The sequence below is a fragment of the Calypte anna genome, chromosome 9 (assembly GCF_003957555.1).
Source record: "Calypte anna isolate BGI_N300 chromosome 9, bCalAnn1_v1.p, whole genome shotgun sequence".
Classification (NCBI taxonomy): domain Eukaryota; kingdom Metazoa; phylum Chordata; class Aves; order Apodiformes; family Trochilidae; genus Calypte; species Calypte anna.
In genome coordinates this window covers 10,477,570-10,502,204 of record NC_044255.1, presented here as the reverse complement: position 1 = coordinate 10,502,204, position 24,635 = coordinate 10,477,570, and the positions used below count along the sequence as shown (strand labels likewise).

General features: G+C 36.4%; 1 protein-coding gene across 5 annotated transcripts; it reads right to left on the bottom strand.

Annotated features, from left to right (window-relative positions):
• Positions 1-1,131: 1,131 nt before the first annotated feature.
• Positions 1,132-24,003, bottom strand: ZBTB38 (zinc finger and BTB domain containing 38). 5 transcript variants are annotated; one of them, XR_003987870.1, is made up of 3 exons: positions 12,069-12,156; positions 2,388-6,967; positions 1,132-2,242 (listed from the first exon to the last, which is right to left on the bottom strand). XR_003987870.1 is itself a non-coding variant. In XM_030455816.1 (3 exons), exon 3 carries the CDS (start codon positions 6,965-6,967, stop codon positions 3,398-3,400), a length of 3,570 nt encoding a protein of 1,189 aa, XP_030311676.1. In that variant the 5' UTR covers positions 19,016-19,125; positions 23,600-24,003; the 3' UTR covers positions 1,132-3,397. The 5 variants fall into 5 exon arrangements, 4 of the variants coding, with proteins under 4 accessions (XP_030311676.1, XP_030311674.1, XP_030311677.1 ...); XM_030455816.1 differs by lacking the exon at positions 12,069-12,156 and adding exons at positions 19,016-19,125; positions 23,600-24,003 and having other exon boundaries at positions 1,132-6,967; XM_030455814.1 differs by having other exon boundaries at positions 1,132-6,967; positions 12,069-12,193.
• Positions 24,004-24,635: the final 632 nt, after the last annotated feature.

The following is a 24,635-nucleotide window of genomic DNA, read 5'->3' as shown; positions in this document are numbered from 1 at the left end:
TCAAACTTAACATTTACAGGTTAACAGAAAGGGGTGTTCAGCTAAGTATACAGTTAAGACAAACACTGGTGTGCTAAGGTGCAGACTTAGGGGAAAGATTTCTTCATTTGAAAATGAGGATGCTCTTGTGAGATAATCATTTAGGTTAGCCAACTGGTAACTGCTATATTAAGGAAGTTAAGAACAAATAAAAATCATACTTACTGGCTGACTTCGTAAGCTTCTGCCTTTAGTTTAGCTGTGTCATGTTACCTCATTTCACAGAAGATAGCAATACAATTCAGTATATTTGTTCTAATTTTGGGTATGTCACAACATGAGGATTGACTAACATTTTGTTTAGATGCACACACTTTGGGATGTTCCATGTGTCTTTTTAATTAGCATTTGGAATAGGTAAAAATATATTCGTTTTATGTAGCAAACTTGTAAATTTTTTTGTTTAGTAGTAACTCTCTCCTGAAGACCATGCAAAAATTACCTGCATAATTTAGCTTAAAATTAATTTTTAATGCCAGTTACACCCTAGTGCCACCTAGCTGTAGGGGGAAGTACTTTGAATATGTGCCATCTATTCTGTATGTATCTTCATATACCTTATGGAACTAGGTGTCTGCATTCGGAACTCTGTTTCCTGAAAGCAGTCCCAAAAGATGTAAAGTGTAGGTGTAAATTATACAATCCATACTGCAAAGTTACTATAAAAATTGAAAAGAGTTTTTAAGGTTTCTGGTCCTCCTGGAAATGTGTTTAAAATGTTGCAAAATATGAAACGCAGTTCACCTGTCTTCCAAGTCCTTCAAGATACTGAGCAGGTTGATTCTCTCCACCTCCAGTGTTGCGTTCACCCTTACTGGTGCCATGCCAGGAGATATCATCACTTCCCTTGAGCTCTGGCGTGCTCTCCATTCACTGTTCTGACCTTAATGAAGGGAATGTTTGGTAACTGTGTTGCTTAATCTTCTAACAGAATAACTATTAGAAGATACTTATCTCTGGATATTATAGATTACATAAGTATAAACATAACTTAAAAAATTGAGAGACTTACAGAAAAATAGGAAGACAGTATTTTAATTAAGCAAAAACAGTTATAATCACTCCTAAAAATAAAATTAGACTCTTTATCAATCCTTAGCATCTGCATTTAATATTTTCTAAACAAAAATACAGATGTGATTATGTAGCAAATTACATTGACAACTTATAGTATTTGCCTTCTCTTACACTTACTTTAATCCTAATATGGTCATTAATACTTAACTCATTACTGCCATGTGTTACTTGTAGTAAAAGTGCCACAATTAAACTATAAACATGACATTGCCATCTTAAAACTGCTTTGCTATAAACTGTAGAGAATATACAGAGTTACAAAGTCATTGTTTTTATCAAAATATACAAACCCCCCAAAACCTAACATGAGATATTAATATTTTTCTTATGAATTATACAGTTATATAAAATATCTGTAAAATTATCTTTATATTTACAAATATTCTACCTTATTTGCTTTGGTCTATAATTATCACCATATGTGTCCACTTAGAACATATCTCTATACTGTCTTCAAAACATCATACTTATCTGTGTTTATTCTTCTATTATGCTTAATTAAATGGAACCAAAGCTGCCACAAAACCCAGATTTCTTAAGGTATTCATAGCATTCCCCAATAATAGAATAAAGAAGTGGACTATATTATTACTTCAATCAATACTGTATTCTCATTTCAATTGTAGTTTTATTGTACCCAAGCCATAGTTTCTTTTAAAATATTCAAGAAGACAAAGTAAACAAACTGTGTACCAAATTTGCACGTAGAATCAAGCTGGGGTTCATAAACCTTTGTCCCAACTTAATTTAACACTTCGGAGAGATGAAGGTACATGACTAGCTGGAAACGCAGATACAGTACAACAGAGCCCTGTCATATAAAATACAACTTGTAGACATATACCCTCCTTGACTTTAGAAAAATTTCTCAATCTCTGTTAAAATTAATCACATTTTCACAAAATTGTTATTGTAATTCTTATCATATAAACCTATTTTGCCAATCCTTTGCAAACTGTGAAGCTGTAAGGCTCCCAGTAACCCTGGTGTTGCAGGATGAGGGAGGCAGTACTTCTCCCTCCAGCATGTGTTCCAGGCAGCTCTCTGTAATGGGCCCCCTGAGCTGGGCCAGGGAGCAATGTGCCAAAACTTGGCTAGGGCCAAGTGTTGCCATGGTTAGGGATGACTGAGAAGGGACATACAAAGGTTAAATGTATTTAAGGCATGGGGATGACAGGAAACCCCACAAACTGGCCCTATCCCTGTTTACACATAGGGACTACCTCAGGGATATATACATATATATGGAAACAAGAATGTTTAGTATTTACCTGCTTCTCACAAATTCAAAGAATTTAAGCAGAGTGGCTCTGTTGTTTGCTGTCCAGGCGTTATACCAGGCTGAAGAGGAAGACTGTATTTATCTCCTCTTCTGCTGAGAATGGTATTTCTGAAAGACAGGAGCTGCAGACCCACCAGGAGGCGGACACTTACTACAGGATTTCTCTAAGCTAGGCTGTTTCATAACAACAACTTTCTTTAGACAAATGCACCTAAATAGTTCACTAGGCCAGTGACATTGGGATTTATGCAGTTTGGAAGACTGGCTCCTGTGAGTTCCGCTGAACCTTTATTAAATGTCTCAAAGATATAATAAATCTGGAATACTTTCCACACAAGCACTCAGACTTAATGGTTATATTATGGTAACTACAAAACTGATTATGTAAAGGAACAGAGGTTAAACTCTTGAATATGTTCTGTAAATGTTGAGTTACAGAAAAGCACACCAGAACTCAACTGTACTTCAGCATATGCAAGATCATGAAATGTTTCCCACTTTTACTTTAGAATACACTAAATTACAAGTATTTTGTTTATAAACACATTACTTCTTGCTAAAAAATGCAATATATGTTTTCTGCAGCAGAAATTCTTTCTACAGACTACACTGTGAACCTACATATTTATTTTGCCCAGGATGATTCTGACTCCAAAGCAACACTGTAAAATAGTTCAGTGACTACTTTCCTGTAATGATAAGTAGAAGGGGTTTGGTTGATCATTTTTTTTCATTTTCTTTTTCTCTCTGTCTCTCATATATATATCTCTTATAAGTCTATCGTGGCAAAAGTATTTTGGGTCATTAAGTTTCTATTATTGCAAATAATATTTTTTTCTTTCATGTTGTTTTTCCTTCTTTTGCATATATTGACACATTTAGATGAAGAAATTTGATTGTAGTAAATGATACTCATTTGAGTGGAGATTTTTTCCCCATGCAATGTATTTTCTCCAGTATTTAGTTTTAGATTTTTCTTCTTTTTTGCACAACTGTCACTCACAGTATAACTTCTGGAGTTGCATTTTGTGGTTTTTTTACTACACTTCCTTCTGAGCCAAGGAAATTTGGATTTTCCAACAGTTTTGTGCTTTCATTGCAAAATTGTCCTTTTCTATTTTGTGGACATGGACGTTTGAATAGATGTTTCTTCTGATGCATTCCCAGAGCAGCTGCTGTCTTGCAAATTTTGGGGCACTGAAAGCAAGCATATCCTTTTCCATTATGCTCACGCACATGTCTTTGCTCATGGTTCCTTTTGGTAGAAAGGTACAAGAAGCTCTGAAAGCAGAACTGACAGTGGTAGCGTTTTTCACCAGTATGAATTCTTTCATGTATTTTGAGTGTTTCGTTTAAAGTGAAAGCCTTATTACAATATTGGCAGACAAAATCTTTGACACCCAGGTGAATACGTTCATGCTTCTGTAGATTTCCAGGAACTGAGAAACATTTACCACATGTTTTGCAAGTGTAGGGCTTTTCCCCAGTGTGACACCTCATGTGCATTTTTAAAGTGGATGGACTTTGAAATTGTTTTTGGCATAATTCACAAATATAAGGCTTTGAAGTAGCTACATGCCAATGTACATGTTCTTGAATTTCTGCAGTGGAAGATGAATCTTCTTCACAGAGCTCACATTGAAGATTAGGCATTTCTGCATTCTCTTCTTGACTGATAACCTTTTCCTCAGGAGCATTCCTCAGCGCATACTCTCGATTGCATGTGTTGTGGTTCTCCATAATTGTGTTCTTGCTTCCATGCTTTTTCCTCCATTTGGTCTTTTTCAGTTTTCTTAGCTGTTTTGATCTCTTTTTTGGTTTGTAATTATAATAGGGTCTCCAGGGTTTATCACTTGAGTCCTGGTCACTGACATCATCACACATTTCTGTCAGCTCCAGGCATTCTGAGTTATAGAGCCTAGCTGGGCTTCTTTCTTTTACCTCCATTTCTGATTCTTCTATTAGATTGTCCTGTTTGGAGTCATGTTTAGATTTTCGGCCCCTTTTACAAAACAGCTTAGATCCTAATATGTGTCTTTTTACAATAGCCTCATTGCCAATTTTTACTGTTATTTGACAAAGAGGAGCAACATTACTGTCAGTAGATGTTCCAGGTAAGGCAGGCTTTGCAATGTATGTTTCAGTTTTACTTGATTCTTGGGCAGTACTTGTTTTGCTAGATGATCCTCCAGATCCTGCAACATGCTGTATATCCTCATTTGCTTCTGCTCTGTTGTTCAGCAGCGTTTTCTTTTTCTCCTTAATAGTTTTTGATTTTGTGCTGCCCTTCCCATAATTTTCTGACCCGTATTTACAATCATCACTTACAGATTGACTAAGAAGATTATCTGAAGATTCTGTCTTGCTGTTTTCTATGGAACTGACTGTTTTACTGTGCATTATTACTGATGAAACTCTGCTACTGTGCATTATAACAGAGGGTGCAGAACTGCTGTAACTGATGACAGATGTTGAATTTTCATTTACATTAGTCAAAGACACAACTGAGGAATCACAGTCTTGAGAACCAGAGTCATTTGCTACAGTGGACACTCTTTTTTCAGTTGTGAAAAAGTCCCTTTGTACATCAGAATTTAAGACACCTACTCCCCAAGGGGAAGAATTTTGAGTGTTCGTGGAAGATGCTGCATCATTACATGAAGATGTATCCAAGGCAAGCGTTCTGTTGCTTGCTATTATATTACTTTGAAAATTCAGTGGTGGTAGCTCAGAGCTAAGAGAACTCTGAATGAAACAGTTAGTTTCATTAACCTGGCTACTCGTTTGAACATCTTCATATGAAGAGTTACGATAGGATTTGTAAGGTAGTCGCCTGCACTTCATAGGTAAAAGCCGGTAAAGTTTGTATGGGTACATACTTGGTTTCAAGCCTCCATTGGCTGTCTTTTTATTTACTGAGAGACGATGATCAATTGCATGGAAAGATTTCTGATGATTTTTCAGTATATAATATGTCATAAAAGTCTCCAGACAGAAAATGCATTGATACCTCCTTTCTCCAGTGTGCCAGATCTCATGTCTGGTGCGATACTCAGCTAATGCAAATACTTTGTTGCAGTAGTGACAAGGATATGTTCTTCTCCATGAATGCACATTTGAATGTCTTCGAAGGCTTGACAATGTTACATAACTACGCTTGCAAACAACACACGTGTATAGTATCTGCCCATCAACAACTTTAACCAAATGATCTGTTTCTGGTAAAGAGCAATTTGCATTAGAATAATCGGTGATGTTGTTTTCAGACAATAGAGGCTCTGTATTTGCATATGAACTTCCATTCCTTCCTTCCGTAGCAGTACAGTCTTCCGCAAAACTTTGTTCATTTGCATTGTGAACAGATAAGCTACTTGATCTCATGCAGACTTGCTCATGACTTTCCAGTATATTTCGATTTGCAAATTGCTTGCTGCAATATTTGCATATGAAAGTTTCCTGATGCTCTGCATGGAGCTCAAGATGAGTACTGAGTAATGCACTGTCACTGAATGATTTTGCACAAGAGTTACAATTGTAAACAGGTGGAACAACTGTTGCCACAGATCCAGAGACATTAGCAGAACTGCCTTCCTCTTCTCTGGATAAATGGAAATCTCCTGCTGTATTTTGAGGCTTTGGAAAGGAACCATTTGTCTGATCAGTAACAGCTTCCTGTTGGGCTTCTGTAGTGGTTCCTTTAGAGGCTGGTACTTGACTTTTTGCTGCAGCCAAACCAGTACTTTGGGGCTTAAAGGCTGTCTTAGGAGTACTACAGGCTTCTTTTCCTGGCTGAATCAGTGGTGTAGCTTGGCGATTTTCACAGTGGTCTCCACCCATCTTGTACGAAGGGCTGTTGTCCTGTTCAGAAAAAGGTGTTCCTTGAAAATTATCTCCCCCAGAAGACACAGCATAGGAGTGTTCAGCCAGTGTGCTGGCTGGCTCTGCATCTTTGCAAACATCACTTCTGTCAAGGCTGACAGGTGCTTGTGCTGCCTCTGATACCTTTTTAAAGCTTGCCCTCAAATCTAGTGGAGAAAACAAACTATTTTCTGTTTCAAAAATTGAGAATGCATTTGTAATTCGTGGTCCATTAGTCACAGCAGAGTCTTCATGTCTCTTTTCATGTTTTTCTTCTTTGACAGTCCCTTTTTCATTAATACAGTATCCATAGGGGCAGGGGGAACTTGAAAAATTAACATCTGTAAGATCTTCTAGAAATGATATTCCCAGTTTTTTCCCTGCAGCTGCAAGGTCCGTTACAGTCTCCTGCCTCTTAACAACCACTGTGGAACTGTAGATGTAATTCAGTATTTCTGTAAACACTTCAGCTTTCAGATCATCTAACTCCAGTACATGACCTGAAATACAGATAGTACGACTCCAGAAAATGTTTTTGAAGTAAAGGCTCGAAGCTGCCAGAACATTACTATGGGCTTTAAATTTGGTATCCTCCACAATTATGGTGACATCACATAGAATACCCCGAATGCGCTGCTCATTCAAAATGGAAAGTACAGTGTCACTGTGGAAGTCGTCCTTGAGATCCTTTGAATAGGACATGACTGTCATCTACAAGAAGAAAAAAAGATTACATGAATGTATTTGTAAGGCATTTTTATTTCATATGTATTTTGAATTTATTAACTTTGAAGAATGAGTAAAATTTTGTCATAGTTTTTTTGTTTTCTGGGGGCTGTCTGTCAGACAATGACTTTACAACACGACTGCATTTGATTCCCTTATTAAACTAATTTCAAAACAGGGATCAGAGATCTTATGCAATAAAGTTTCAGTTACAGAATAAGGCTTTACAATTAAATCAATACACAAGCATTAATTATTTTTTTTAACAATAGCAGAATACAAATAGCACTATGTAAACAAAACATTCTTTAGATAGTGGTTAAATTTTATTAGAAAAATACTTCATTTACTTCAAAATGACTGAAAATTTATATGCAACTGAATTTAAAAATTCACCAAGTAGAATACTAGAACAGTTTTTTTTTCTTCAATTATAGTTTAGGTTTATAGTGTTCACATTTTACTGTTTAATTTGATAGCATGTTCTTAATTTCTACCAAATAATAAGATTTAATTTCAATAATTAATACTGTTAAATAATTAATAATTTATGAGTTTTAATGCTGACAAAACCTGTTTTTGATTAGCCAGACCATTACTGTATATATATAGGTTTATGTAACTGCGATAAAAGATGCAAAATATGAATGAAAAACAGACTGAAAAAAACCAAGATTAATTTGATGGTATCTTGAAAATCTGAATTGGAATTTTTTTTTTTTCAAATTCAGATGTGTACCACATAATGAAGCTTGTTGTTTTTTTCTTTTTCTGTCTCTGAGTTGTGTTTTCAACTACAACTGTCCACTTCCAATTTCAAGTTACGAAGGCACTTTTCCTACTGGCACTCAACAAATCCTACAGTAAAAAAAATAATCTGCATACTTATTAGAGTCTCTTTAGTTTCAACTTCCAGAATCAAAACGCACCATAAAGAAAATTACCAACTGCAGATATTTTATAAGATAGTTTAAAATAGAACCACACTGTAGTGCTCTTATGTTAGAAATATCTTCTAAATATTCCATCTAATGCTCCAAACTTAAGTGTTTGGCTTTAAAATTATGATGACCCTTATTCTTATAGTTTACACTAAGAATGCCAATACATTTATTAACATGGGTTAATAACGTTAATAGTAAACATTTAACATGAAATAGAGGTTTCAACAATATTCACTGGGCCAACACCAACAGCCATTTGGTTATTAGACCACACTGGCTCTCTCACCCAAGCTACTGGGAAGGAATCATTATATCAAGATGATAATTAGTCACTGTAACTGTGGGAGGAATTTAGATGTGTATTATGTTCATTATCTGGTCACTTAATGCACCTGCAAATTTAGATGCATTGTTTTGTGCCTTTGAGTCTAAAAAAATCACAGGTTATAATGCGCTTATTACACTTGTTTGGCTTAAAGTATAGAATGATGATACATAATTACTGAATTTCAGGTTATCTGCTTTGATTGTCTGAAAAGTGATATATAATTGTAGATATTTTCTACCATATCAAGTCTTGTACAGAACAAACACTGACAAGAGCACTTCTCTTCAAGCAAGCAGCCACTACCCCATAATTGATTCTTTTTTCCCACTGACAATGTCCAAGATTACATCTGACTTGCTCACGTGATGTGGTATTGGAAACCAACCGTCAGACATCAAAAACGTTTCACAACAGGAGCTACTGATAGAATTATTTCTTGAGTATAGGAAATAAATTATGTCAACTCTACCTCCCACTGAACTGCCCCATAGGAGCTTGCCTGTGTTTTTTCTGTTTCTTTATTGGAGACAGCTGGTTTTAATTCAAAGACATCATCTGACATACTGCTTGCTAAATATATCAGACTGCTACTTCTGTACTAAGAGGCATTTATAAGCAAGGCCTACAAACCCAGGTGATTTTAGTATAAGTAATTATTCAGTAAGTTGTTTCAAAATTTATCCTCCTAAGAAGAAAAGGGAGTATTTTCAATTTTTACTTGCACATATATAGATAGCCAGTTTTTGTAGTCCTGGATATTTTGGCATGCTCAGTAAAACACCAAACTTGTGAAACAATAGAACAATAATTTGCTATTTAAACATTTAAAATTTTTGCTCTGTGCTAAACCATACCAAATAAATCTCACTGGAAAGTTATACAGAAAAATTCCAGTACAAATTGATTTCCAGAATCAACACTTTTTGCTTCTCTTTTAATTCCCTGAGTAGTCCATTTATTCACGTGTGTAATGATTCTCCGCAGCCGTTTATCTGTCTTGCTTCTTGCATTTGTGGAAAAATCAGAACGTTTCACCTAGCTCACACACAAATGGAACATTTTAAGAATATTTTACATTCCATTTGCAGGTCATACTGCAAAAAGAAAGCCAGCTCTTCAGTTTCCAAGGGAGCTCTACTGAGACCACAACACACAGAGATACTAATAATCTGAGTACTAATAATGCAACATCTGAAATTTGATAATAATAATAATAATAATAAAATAAATAGTTTCAGTTAAAACAGCAGAAAGTCCACTTGGGATGTTACTATCCTTTTGTATGATTTTTACTACATAATTTAAAAATAAAATATAATTTCTCCTCCCATGTTGCCAAAAGCATAAGTAAATACTATTTGACCTATTAATGGTCTACAAAACTCTTCAGCCTACTAAGCCATTCTTTTCCAACACAAATGTGTGTTATTTTCATACTTTCTACTCTCAATACAGATACAAATTTCTTAGGAATTTGAACAGTATCTGTAGTGAAACTTAATAGTCTTTGGTGCAACTATAGATAGCTTCTGAACAGCAGAATTTTTGATTGGGAGTTACCTTACTATTTGCAGATTTTACGTGAAAACAGTAACAGACTTGATCCATCATTACAAGATATTGCATCATTTTGAGAAGTAAGATTTAAATATTAATCTGAAACTTAAGTGTAATGGTTAGTAGATTGATTAAACATTAACAAAATACCATTCCAAGACAATAGTTTTCATTAAAAAAAAGAACTTAAAAATTAAAAGCTAATGGAAAGATCAGATTGATGCATCTAGACATGAATTTGTCTACTTATACATCACTGAAGACACAACTAATCAGAATATAAAATTTGAGAGCTGCCAGCTCTACATGAACACTGCAAAGGGAAGAAGCTACTGTTAATTTTTATATTCCTGTTCCTCTGAAGTGAACAAGCAAATGACAGTAAGTTTTACTGGCCAATGAATACCAAATATAAAATTTTTACCACCAAAACTGTGGTAAATGCTGTTTTTAATTTCTGCAATCTGCCAGGTAAGTGTACCCCATTACGTATGGGAAGATAGTGTTTTCTTCTAACTTCCCACCTAAATTTGAGAAACAAGCTAGCAGAATCAATAAGGAATACATTAAAGCCAGTTGCTAGTACACAGACAAAATAAAAAACAGGAAAAGACTAGAAAAACTGTAATAAAAGTTCTATTTTCTTATTCCATGCATTTCTACTGGGATTTGAAAGATGCTAATATTTTCTGGTACTTACCACCATAACACTATGGAAATACATTCACAACATTTTTATGTTCAGCTTTATTCCACTCTATTAACATACTTCGAAGGCTATCTCTGTTTTGTTTCCAGACTGCTTCCCCAACTGAGGAGGAACATTCATCTGTATCTGACTTTCGTAAAGGTCACAGTTTTATTCTGGAGGAGAAACAGGGCTAGGCGTCATGAACAAACAAAACCAAGTACACATACACCGCATCCTGATCCCTGCCGACCTGGAAACCTGTGGTCCCACCATCACTGATGTGATGGTAGCTCCATATGTTTTTACGGAATCACTTCACCAGCCCATCTGGGCAGTGTGGATACCCAGGGCTGCATCAGCCAGCGCCCCTTTAGTCTCTTTATAACCTCAGGCATGCGGGGGAGTTTTAATGAGCTCTAATTATGCTGAGTAGCTTGTAGCGGCATGTAGCTTAGTGCTCCAGTCTACGTAGCTACGTGTTATTTCTAGAGGTACATTTGTATTTTTTCTCTTTTAGACTCTTCCTCCTTGCATTCTTTCCTGTTAATACAGAATACTGACGTTTTCTATTTGTTATAGCCTTATGATCAGCACAGACTTGAAATGTTTTTCAGCCTCACCCTTTTCCCCCTAACTTTTAATTCAGACAGGTGGGAGGGGTGGGGAGACCAAGGGGGTGAAATTTAGCATAAGAATATTATTAGAATATACATTAGAACATATATTAGTATTATCAGATCTTGGATGCCCCCAGTTGAACCGTTCTTTCCGTTGTAAATCCTTCCTGTTATTAGCATCCCCAACACAGCCTCTCACTTCCTACTACACACTATCTTTCTCATCACATGGAAAACAGACTTTAAAAACTTACCAGTGCCCAGAGCAAGCTTATGCTTTTTATTAAGTGATGTTTCTCACTTTAAAAACCAAAGCAAGTCCTTGTCTCTGTAACCGGGCACTCTATAACTGACCTTGCTTTAAAAATTATAATTAAAAAAAAAAAACAACAACACAACAAACAAGCAAAACAAACATTTCCTGCTGCACGTCCGGTTGTTTGTGGTATCACAGGGTTCCATCCCTTCGTCCATGTCCCCGCTGAAGCTGCCGCCCCGGGGCGGTGACCCCCCCGGTCCCGTCGCCTCGCACCCTTCCCCACACGGGGGAGCTGGGCGCCCGCGGGGCCGGGCCAGCCCCGACCCCTTCCCTGTTACCGCCAGGGACCGAGCGCGGCTTTTCGCAGACGCGGGGCGCAAGCGCGACCGTCGCTTATTCCCGCACGAATTGTATAAAAATGCAAGGTCCTGGTGCACCGCGGTAGCGTCAGTACATTTGTCTATTTTAAAACAGAGCCCCTTGAGACATCAAACATTTGGCACCCCGCCAGCTGCAGATAACTTGAAGGCACTTCCTGTTTTGGGGTAATAACTGTGCCCTGCACTAAATTAAATCTCTACCCGAGGAAGCAACGCACATTAACCCGCAATACCATTCTTCCTAGCAGCAACAGAAACGCTTACGCAGTTTTACGCTCGAACATAAAATAACTCACTGTTTTTGAGCTACCTGGCGCACAGAACCATGTCTCGGGGGCTTTCTCTGTCAGGGAGCAGGACGGCGGCCGCAGCAGCTCAGGGGGACGGCGCGCGGGGCGAGCTGACAGGTGCCATCTTCCCGGCGGCGCGCGGCCCGTGGCGCCCGCCCGCCCCGCCGCAGCGCGGGCCCGGCGGAGGGCGGCAGGACGGCGCCGCCGCCATTTTGCTCCGGTAATCCCTGGTAATCGGATTTGCCTGTGGCTTGTGAAACGGAGGCTGAGCCCAGCACCCCGGCTTTCCTCCTTCGTTTACTGACTGCTGCGTTGTTTTTCATGCGTTTATTTCAAAGCAAATGCTTTTTGTGCTTAATTAACGCAGCCAGATGGGATATTGAGCGTATCAGCCAAGTTGTTTATGTGCAAGGACTGTAAATTTAGAAAGATGAGGAAATACAGTGTTCCCTTGTATCCAACCCCATTGCTCCGTGGTCATCAATGCAGTTTTGTCCACATCATTTTGAATTCCTCTTAAACCTAATAAAAGGTTTGGATTGCTTTACTTTCCTTCAAAGCCTTTATCGTGGGAAGAAACCGAAAGCATTTATGGAACCACGTAGCTCTGTGCATAACTTCTGCTACTTTCCACTAAAAAGAAGAGTTGAAATATTTCCTGAGAAAAGTAAGATCTGAAGTAAATTACATGCAGTTACTTAAGTATAGCCACGTTTACCTTCTTGCCCATATCTGACTATATGAATTATCTTCTTTAAAAGCATGTACAGGATCTCATCCAGCTATGTTTATATTAACCAGTACTGTTACTCTCTAATTTTGGTTACTTCAGATTATTTACTGACTCAAGAATTAAGTGCAACAATAGTATTAGTGCTCCAAAAGCACTAAGAAATGCTTACCCAGATAATGAAGTAGCTGATTTCATTTAGCCAGGTGCTCGAATGTATTTGGCACAGCCTCCCTAGAGAGTCTCTCTCTTTCTGCCTCTCACTTTAAATAGTCAGCAAAACCTGTTTTCCCACTACTTGGAATCATGAAGCTTAGAGAAAAGCTGGGCTTTGATACAGGTGAAAAACAACGTTAGAAAAATAGGCAATTTGCTTTTTTCTTAAAGCTTGATTGAAAATACTAATTTTGCCCAAGGCTAACCTGTGTTTATTTTTACGAGCTATTGTGTATGAGGTTTCATTGGATAGTTAGGTTGGTTTCAAATCTTAAGCCTATGCATTAGAAACATTGAATAGAAGGAACAAATTAATTTTAGACCAGAAAAAATTAAAATTCAGAAGCTTGAACTATTTTATTATTGTCACCCTTAGTGGGCCTGGAAGTTGAAATTTTGCTAGAGCTCCTTCATGATAAATGCTGCTTATAATCTGAGGAAACTATATAAGAGCAACATAAAATATATGATTGATTATTAAGGAGCTGGGAAGTCTTTTTTGCAGCAGTCTGTCCTGGCACTATCATACACAGCTGTGATTGTTTCAAAGGTATGGAGAGAAATTTGTTCTCATCAGGCTGTCATAATTTCAGTGACTGATTTATACAACACTCTTCTTCCTCTGTTTTACTCAATCAGCACTAAAAGATGATTTTAGAAATACATCTCTGTGGAGAGCTTAAATACTTCTTGTGGATCATTGGAATTCTTATAAAAAAGGTCACCTACTGAAGCAATTAGTATCTTTTTACCTTTCACTCTTTGCTAAAAAAATGTTTCTTTACTATGATAACAAACTGAGTTGTTCTTTCCAGCAGCTGTTTATGAACAGCTGTGGGAGGTGGAACAGATTGTTGAAGAATACAGAGTTACTGATTGTAAAAGCAAAGTGCTTCCCAAAGTTTCACAACCTTCTTTTTTATTTCAACCTCCAGAAATTCATACTCACATGTAGGTTACTTTCAACCATGGATTTTGTCTGTTGCTCATTAATTATCCTTTCTTCAGTATTAAGTGCATATGTACATATTAATATGTATAAATTATCTGACACAGTGCCATAAGTATTTGTGACAAATATGTTGTCCATAGCAATAATATGGATTAAATTATACCTGTTGTAATCTTTAAAACGAAGAAATGCATTGCTGAATAACAATAAATACCAGCATCTTTCTAGATTACATGAAAGAAATTTAAAGAAACTAGGTTATGAATTTCCCCTGATTCCTAATTAAAATTTAGTAAATTGTTTTGAAAATCAGATGCATAAGTGTAATTTGTATGGCAGATAACTCCAACTTAGAGATATTTATTTATTTGTACTTGACCATTTGATTTTCTGGCAATCTTAGTGTCTATAAATCTATCTATATCTATGAACCTAGTCTCTATAAGTAGATTACTTCTAATATGGTAAAATTGCAAAGTATAAAGAAAACTGTCAGCAAATTTTTACTTTAAAACTTATAAAACAGTTCCAAGGTTACAAAAGTGGTGGTGCTTGGATGCTTTGCTGAAGTCTGATACTCTCACTTTTGTAAATATATCGTGGTATCCTTAAGAATATATCCTTAAGAATTTCCGACTGCCTGGGAAAAAACTCTTCCAATCTTCCTTGCTAGCTAAGAAGTTTCAGTTCTTAAACAATATGTATGGCATTACCAACTCTTGCAAATTCTTCATGAGTGATAGGATTTTGGCCAGGGCTTGACTGGTTCCTTTGAACAGCCCAGAGCAGAGCAGCCCATCCATGAGAAAAACTCTAGGGTGGACTGTCTTCTGTACTGCTGTCCCTGCTGAGGTCAAAGCATCCAGTGATGCTGCTGTGGAGGTCAAAGCAAGTCCTCTTTGCCCCTCAGGCACACCAACACTTCACTCAGAAGTGGTGTGGAAGAAGGACCCAGCAGCCCAAAGTGGCTTCACACTGCTTTGTGTCACATGAGCAAGAAAGAGAAAGAGTTCCTTTGTGTAACACTTCTCCTTTCCTTCAGTATCAGATGGAGGGAGAGGAAAGGAAGAACCTCGCTATGGAGACCTGCAGCAGCTGCCTGCTCCTCCAAGTCTGGTTGAGAGGAGCCTAGCAGAACTTAGCTGGCTCTCAAGCTATGTGAGCTGTGCATGTGCACCGAAGTCTTTCTCCAAGGTATGTTGCCTTTCAATTTAGGCATGGCCTAATCTGAGTCCCATTAACACTAAACAGAACACATACAAGCAGTTTTAAGAGTATAATTATACGTTTGTCTTTCTACCAGTCTAAAAAAGAAAACTAAACAACAATAATAACTGACATGAATCCAGGTATTTCTTTTGCATAAAATATAATATTGTGTTGTGCTACAAGCTACAATCAGCTGACTTTACATCTTGCTATCTGTGAACAATATCAGTATTATTTTCCACTTATATCTTTCATTTTTTATGTACTGCTGACAAGCTACTTTTTAGCCTCCTACACTTCTGGGACATATCATAGCCCTTAGCTATGATAGCCCTTAGCTAGGACTATCTAATTCACAGATCAATTGCAGTCACGAAGCTGCATTTACAGAGTGACAACAACAAATATTTTTCTCTTGCTGACTGTTGTCAGATGTAGAAATTTATATACATTTTTTTTTTGTTAATTCTGGACAATTACTACTGGTAATTGTTATCCATTCTGTTATTAAAAAGATAAAATAAAAGTAGTCAAACCTAGCCTCTCATTTTCCAATTTTCAGAGGAAACATCCTTAGAATATCTGAACCAATGTGCACAGGAGCAGCAACCAAGCTGGGTGCTCATGGGCCACAGTTATGCTCAGTCAGGTGTGCAGAGGGCTAGACCAGCACAGTCGTTCTTGCCCTTTACTACAGCTGATGTATTAAATCATGCTAGACTTAAAATAGAACTAAATCTTTTTCCCTGGAAACACCTGATTTAGCTGATCTCCTAGGGAGCTACACACAGCCATTTTAAAAGCTAGAATGAGTTGTAGAACTGTCTTAAAGCTGCCCACCACTGATCTCCAGTGTTCCTTAAAACATTGCAAAATATTTTTGGTTTTGCTGTTATATCAGTAATTTTTGTATGTTCAAAACACTGCACAAGTGATAACTATTACTTGAAATCATCAATTTAATGTGGCCATTTATTGTGGCAACTAACTTTACACACAGTGACTTTGGCTGTATGCTATTAAATACTCTTAAGCTCCATTTTGTGCTGACCTAAGCAGCCCAGCCCAAGCCCTGCTGCCTTACTCATCCTCTTCCATCCTGCTGCACGTTTCCAACCTAAAAGTGTAGCAGTGCCTCTGGTCATGCAGTGGACTGCAGCAAAAGCAGGTAGGATCTGGCAGTAAGAAGAAAATCTTGATGGCTCCAACTCCGGTTTGCGCTGCATGCGCTACCACCAACGTGAACTGCCCCAGGCACAAATCCTGGCCTGACAGTGAGCTCAGCTCAGATGGGGAGCAATAAATTATAAATAACAGAAAAAGCAGTTGACTTGCATCTCCCTAAGAACTTCCCAAACCCCTTTGTAGCATGTGATGGTACATAGCAACATTGTTTATGGCTCAGGATTATGAAAAGATTCATGTGATTGTGCTCAAACTATCTGGAGTTAATACTAGGTTCTGGTACACTTGACTACAGAGAGTTATGGAAATGTTTAACATTGGCAGGGAAATCTTTATTTGCTAAGTCTAATTGTGACGCATTAAGCTTTCTCTCTTATGGCACACTCCAAAAAAGTCAATGGGAACCTTTTAATTGATTTCAAGGAGGTTTTAATTAGGCTACTGGTCACACAAGCAGCTTCTCAGATTACACCAACTGAATTTAAGCTCAGAATCTGCGGATTCCCATTCTTCCACTCTTTAATGATGAGCATTTTAGACTAATTTCTTAATGATATCTCATCTTGGGATAACATAGTTAAGCCAAAGGGTTGTATACACTTTTCATATCATACACAAATGAGTACTTGAAGAAAGGCAAACAAGATGATGAATTCAGTTAACAAATTTTTAAAACTAATATATCTGAGCTTATTTTAAATACAGGAATATAAAAGAATACTTGCACAGAACGCATGAGTACTGCCTAAATGTGACATCTAAATCTTACCCTAAAAGTCCATGAACAACTGCCATTTTGACTTCTATAATTTTTATTTCACACCCTGCCTTTTTCTGTTGATGACTATCAGAAGACAGCAACTGGTCATATCTCTTTGCCTGGAAAAGCTACATAGAAGGAGAGTGCTGCAAGCAACACCAGTTTCATTTTTATTTAGTGACTTTTATTTGTCACTTCATACTTGCTTCTGAATGCTGGTACAAGAGTCAAATTTAGAATGCCTGAACATTTCTGAAAGACACTGTAAACCTTCATTTCCATTCATACTTTATGGTCTTAAGGCTTTACTAAAAGTACTCAGAATCTTGGAGTGTGGTTTCAATTTGTGGACCAAGCCTACCATGCCAATTTTGTCCAGTTATTCCAAGTCCATTTTTAAGTACAATAAAAAAAAAAAAAAAAACAACCAACCAAACAGAAGAGATATGTCCATTGAAAACACAAGGTTTTTAGGGTAGGACCTTTGAGTATTAAGAATTTACATTGGGCCATGCCTGGAAACCTTTTTATATGGTGATTTTCAAAATGCATACATTACTGTGAGCACATGGTATGTAAATGCACTTGGCTGCTTAATAAGCATTCACTGACACACATCTGCAGCATTGCTAATGTACCTTTTATTCGTATGTGGTTGTCAAGGAAACAGGTTATGGCCCCATATTCTACATAAATATACTGAGCAAGTGTTTTATGATAATATACTTAAAATTGGTGTAACTTAGGTTTTGTAGCCCATTGCTTCTGTAAGTTCAGGTAACCTGAATTTACCTAATTTTACTGTTTCACTGAATAGTTTAAACCACCAGTGTCATCTTATTGTCTCTGAAAATCCATAACCATTTTCTATGTCAGACAACCTTGTGTCTTAAAAGTAAACTTAAGTAGAGAAAACATTTTGAGATATTCTATGAATTTAAGAGAGCTTATATGTTTTGTTCAGTTTTTCTTATAATTTGGTTCCTTATGTTACATTCTCCTGAGTAGCCTTGTTTAGTTATTTCTGCAAGATATCACAGAATTAATGGCTACGATACGGCAAACCCTTTCCTACAGAAATTTGTGCAAATAGAGCCACTGTAATAATGAAACTACTCTCTCTAGCACAAATTGTATTCTATGATACAAAATCTGTGTTTACAATTAAGGAACTAATCAGGATTTCAATTATTATTTCACTCAACACATATATCTCTCAAATCTAAAGCAGTTACTGGACATTTATTTTAACCAAGATGATTATTGCACATTCACAGTAAAAAGAAAGGACATAGCTAATATTTGAAAAGCCATGCAAAATGTGAAGTTAATTTTGAAATATTGTGATTATTTATCACAATACTATTCTTGAATTCCTAAAACGCTCATGATTCAAGAGGTTTTTTACTACCATTGATTTATAAAGGTAGAGATTATATGAACTGTATATGCAGCTCAAGCAAAGCAAAAAAGCATTAGAAATGGGCATTGGCATTAAGAGAATTCCTCTCTCTCTCTTGTATGGCACAGATTTGTAGTGAACACTAGTGACTGAGATCCAAAGGTAACATTCTGGAGGTTTGCTTGCTTGCCAATATGTTTGATTTGTACAGATCATTGGAGATGATAACAAGCTGTTTCATAGATCCGTTTTGCCTGACTTTGTTTGTCCAACCTCTATAGTGATAAAAATCCAACAGAAACTGAAAAAATCCAACAATATTGATGTGAGAATAAAACAATGTGGAACCATAGCAAGAGCAACTCTTATGATTGTAAAAAAGGTAGGTCTTTAACTAAAGTAAAAATAATCATGTATTGTAGTGGGTTTAAAGTGTTAAATATTTTACCACTATTTCTATGTGAGTTTTAAAGATATTTCAGCTTAGTATAATCACCCCATAAACTTACCCACCTAAAATCAGTTTGTTCTTCTGTTAAAGTCTTTTAAAAGTGGTATCGACAGGTGTTTCCGGCAAAACCCTCTCAGTAGTTTTGTGAACTCTGTGGCTACTGCATATCAGCCTGCAAAGGGGAAAATCCAAATTTAATGGCTAAATTATTAGACAAGTAACGAATTTCCAGATACATGGTGTAAGTAATAAGAATTTTCTCTGGAGTGCAGTAGGACTCCAAATCTACATGTGGGAAGCTTACAACACAGCAGCAATAAAACAGTACTGTTAATCAAACTGCTTGTGAATACTTCTGCTTGTGTTGCTTTATTGTGGTTTAACCTCTGTTGTGCATACAGTTTCATGATATGTTCAAGACAGAAATGTAAGGATGTTTTCTAGTTTAAAATATTCTTTCATTGAGTTCACTGGAAAAATGAGACTAAAACCAATCCTTGGCTCTATTTCTCTGCCTCCAGGTCACATATATCCAAATTATTCCTCATACATTTATCTGATATGACATCAACCCAAGACAGGAGGCTTCACAGCTTCCTCAGTTAATTTGGTCCTGAGTTTTATAAGATGAAGTAAGTGGAAAACAGGAGTATTTTAAGATCATCTTCAGAATTTGCCTATTTAGAAATGAAATCATGTTACAGGGAGAAAAAAGCATCGTTACTAGTCATCTATTTGATTCCACATAAATGGCTGAAACCAATCACAAGTTACCCTTTATCTTAAAAGCCTCCAGGCTGTGGTTTTGGGTTGTTTTGGGTTGGTTTTTTTTTTTGGGTTTTGTTTGGTTTTTTTTTTTTTTGCGCCTTTTTTTTTTTTTTTTTTTTTTTCAGGCATTGAGAATGTCTTTTTTCTATTTCCATTCTGCCACTTTTCCTTTGGTCAGACATCATCACAGTATCTGTGATAATGACATTTCTAGGCAATTCTTGTTCTCTGGAACACACTTCCTGTATCTCTCCATTTAAATGACTATTCCTCTTTGTCAGACATTCTGATTTTATGGTTTTATGCATCAAACATCCTACTAAGATTATAATGTAATAGGGTAAAAGTTATTCAAAACAGGGTTTTGTTTCAAAGATACTAAAAAAATTTTTTAAAAATTTAAATTGTTCCGTAGCGCAACAGCAAAATCTTATGGATAAGGCCTTATGACTCAGCTGATAGGCATTTATATAGCAGCGATTAAGAATACATGGATCCATCTTCCATTTGTAAATATGCCACATACTTTTATACATAGCATTATACAGGAAATACAGGATTGCTAACTTTGGATCCTTAAAAGGTAGGGTACCTTTTTAGTGTATCTTGACTTGAATAAGTATTCTATGGCTCATGTCTGGTAACAAAGTGCAGACTGAAAGAAAACTGTGTTAAGTCATTATTATGACTTCAAATACCTATAAAGTTGTATTCACAAATAACTGTGAAATATTATGGTGAATGGAAAGTTTAAACATCCCATTCGAAGAAATCCAGCAGTAAAAGATCTTACCAAAGCTAAAATCCCCAAATTTGGTGCATTATTATTGCATGCAATGTTATACACAATTAAAACATAATAAAGGAATACATGTAATAAGAGAACATGTGCCTCCAAAGGGTTAATTTGTACCTGCTAATTACTTCCTGAATCTGTCTAGGAGTCTGACAAGTATTATCTTAACACAGGTAGCTTCACACTGAGAGACCTGCAGTTTCAAATCAAACTGAAGTTTAGAGGCAAAAGTAAGCTTAGTAAGAAAGTCACTAAAAACCAAGTAGGATCACGTCTGCGTTAATGATTTTTAATTTGATTTCTTTTCACTCATTCTTTGTATAGATTTTCTGTGGGGCAAAAATTGAATTCGCATGGGTAAATTAACACATTCCTCCCTATAAAAGGGAGGGCCCAGTATCAACAATTAGACTTTTATAATAAAACTGAAAAAACACCCCACCCCCACCCCCAACAATAGCGGTTGCAGGCTGTGCTGAAGGTGTGAAAAACTGCACCTGCTCCTAATGCCTCAGCTAGACCCACCATCAAAGAGAATAAAACAGATGAAGTTTACACAAGATTTCCTACAGCACCTCTGGCTATAACATTCTGACACTCTGCATTAGCTAAATGTAACGACCTTTTAAAATACATACAGCAAGCCAGTGTTAACAGTCAAACTGGAAACAGCACGCTAATTGCTAGACTCCTCCTTAATAAATCAGTTTCTTTAGCTTGAAGAAATTACCATTCACAGGCTGTCAATGAGGTTTTTCTAAGACTCAAGAAAACACTTGAGTTCAGTTATATTAGACACAAGAGGACTTGCACCCCCTAACAAAAGAGCAAATTTGCAAATGGATTTAAAACAACCATAGAAAAGCATGCCTATGTAACGGAGCTGCTCTTTCTTTAAATGCCAGGGGTGGATATGTTTGAACACAAAGTTGTAGTAAAAACAGTTTATCACCAAGTGCCCCATCTTTTCTAAAGATAAATATCACTAGCAATAAATAACCTCTACATAGCAACTGTTAAGCAACTTCCTTTAAAGATAACCACACAAGAAATAAACAAAATGCAGTTTTGATAACTACATGCAATGGCGCACTACATGTTAACATTCCAGACAGGAAAATATTCATCAGAAGCAAACAACTAGAAATAAATCAAATTACAAAGAAAAGTAAATTTTAACATGCCACTTGAGAAATTTATTACGTTTTCAGTTCTGCTTCTTTAGGTGGAACAGGGGAGTATTGCACTGCGTCAAATTAATCTCTTAATTATGAATCAAATGGTTTTATTATTTTTATTAAGCACTGGCCTGTCGAGACAGATGACAAGTCATATTCTTGAACAGTTATACTCTTTATTTGGAATGCAGTGAACTGGTACATTTAGAAAGAAATGAGAATTAATTTGATATTACTGACACTGTCACGGCTATTATTGATAATTGGCTGTGCTCCTAAATACCTTCACTGCATTAATTTTCAGTGCTGGGTCTTCATCCACACAAAACATACTTGAAAATATAATTTACAGTCAAGGACATGAAAGGAAAATGGCTACCCTGCTGCAGAAGTCTCATTTCAGTAGTGAGAATTTCTCAAATCGTGTACAAAGGAGATTCATAGGGAGAAACACTGCATTGTAAGCTCAGTGCAGACATTTAGTAACATCTGCTTCTGTATAAGCAGTTACTGGTGCACATAAGATCTAATTTTACTGATACTGTTAAAAATATTAGCTAAAAATAGAAATAAAGAATTATATTTTGCAAAATTTGTAAGGTCTGCAAACTACTGCAGTCCACAAGTGAGCTTATCTATAAAGGCTTGTTTAAGTTCTGCTCCAGTATGCTTAAATACAGCTCTTAACCCAAACTTCAGAATGGTTCCACTATTTAGAGAAAAGTTTATTAGCATTACTGTGGCTGAATTTGGCAAAGGTGAAAGAAGACTTAAGCATACTTATCATCTACATTTCTCAGCTGCTAAATATTTCAGTTATACTTTTATACTTGTGATAATGAAACTATCCTGTTTACACACAGAGTACAAACCTTGACCTACATACAAGACCAGGCTAAATGAAAAAAAAAAGAATGCAGGGTACATTTCTGGAAACAACCAGTTCAAAACAGGAATAAAACATTTTTTTGTTGTGTACAGCTTTATAAACATAGCATCATTTGAGAAATTATAGCCGCATGGAAACAAAATGAGATCAGATTCTCATTTAGAACTGAAAGGAATCAACTGCAAAATTTCAATTTGCATTGTGATACTGCTATTAAAGAGAGTAACATCTTTCTGTATCTCTACTATTGCACCTTTTACAAGGATTTGGTTACCAAGGAAACTGGTTCTGGGCCAATATTAATCTGAAACAAATATATTACAAAAGTTGGTGTAAGTAATACAATACTCATAATTCTTTTTGTTCTTAATGGTTAGATTCAGGTTTTTGTGCCTAAGGCTGCTACGTTTTTATTTCCTAGCCTTTTTTGTATGAAGTAAAACACACAGCAGTGAACTGATACTCGTTTTAAGCTGACAGGGCCATCTATATCAATCTCTCTCTTTAAAGCCATCCTACCTTAAAATAAAAAGAAATACTGTAGGTTTATTTTTGTAGCTAATATTGAAAATATAAACATTAAAGCATATTAATTTTTATTTAAGATTTCGTACAAAACAAAACCGCTTACAATGGAATTTAAATATTTTTCATTTTTATCTACCTCAATTTTTATTTTTGCATGTTAAGTGCAAGCTTAGTAATGCTTATAGTCAGCTTTATAATGGAATTGAATCAATAGGGTTTTCAAAAATTCTTTTGTTGCATAAGCGTTGCCACGCCCTTAGAACATATGATTATTTTAACAGACATGATTGCTCTACTTTCACAATAGGTTTTTAAAAAAACAGATAAGAACGATTGTCATGCTAATATGTGAAGCCAACAATTCAATATTAGGTTGTTTTCATTAAGAGTTTAATGCATTTTTAAATGAAAGCTACATTCCAAAGTCCATTTCATGTTCTTGCAACACTGACCAAGAAATCAGTAAAACATGCAAATCTCAACCTACCTGTGTGTACCACTTAGTGCAGTGCTAGCATGGCAATGCACCCAGCCATTTTTATGCAAAGCGATGGAAGTAAATTCTGTTCTTGGTCTTCTTGAGAATTTTTTAGTTGTTAAAATCAGATGGGAAGCAGCTTGAATAGACTGTGATCAGGAGAACCGAGTTTATCAATACGGAAAGCAGGAGTGAGAAAAAAAAATGTCCTCATCCAAGGTTTTCTGAAACTGCAACACAAGATTGGGGGTTTTTTTCTCCTCCTCAGAGGGTTCAAATCTTGAAGCTGACCACTGCAAAGGCCACTTGTCACATTTACTGAAAATCAGCCTATTGATATCACAGCTGAAAATATAAACTCAACAACCAAAGCCCATTGCACAACGTGGACTGCGTAAGAGTTAAAAATAGATTCGATGTGTGCCTCCTACCTGCATAATAAATATGTAAGTTTCAAGTGCTTTAATTCGATATTCACATTAATTAACAATACAATATACATTATTTAAACTACAGTAAACGCAAGAAGAAAAAGGGTGACACCATCTGGAAGCACAGTTTGCTTTTTTTTTTTTTTTTCTCCTTTCCAAGGGCTAATAATGTAGTTTGAATGTGATGACAAGCTAACAACTCACCACATTGCAAATGAAAAAGGAATTCTTAAGGTGATGCTCAAATATCTGAGCCTGTAATGAAGCACAAGCCAATCTTCACTACTGCATGACATGGCACACAGACCATTTACATACTCACATTTGAGATACTAGGCACAGTATAATGAATTCAATACACAGCATGCACACAGCACAAGCAACGTTAATCCTGCCTGCCATTTTAGGCTTGCAGGAGTAAGATACATACTGCAGCACAGCTCTGGTAAGGGAGGAGGCAAGGAACAGCTCACCTTAAATGCAGTATCTGATTAATGTTGTAAGTGACATTGCGTATCAGCTACAGAGTCTTGGTTCAAGTGGGTGGGAGGGAACAAAGAAAATTGTCATCAACTGGTGATGCAAGATGAGCTCCAGTCACTAACACTGTTAGC

What these genes read in the sequence shown, in the direction of transcription:
- ZBTB38 (XM_030455816.1), bottom strand. Translation starts at nt 6,967, where the DNA reads ATGACAGTCATGTCCTATTCAAAGGATCTCAAGGACGACTTCCACAGT.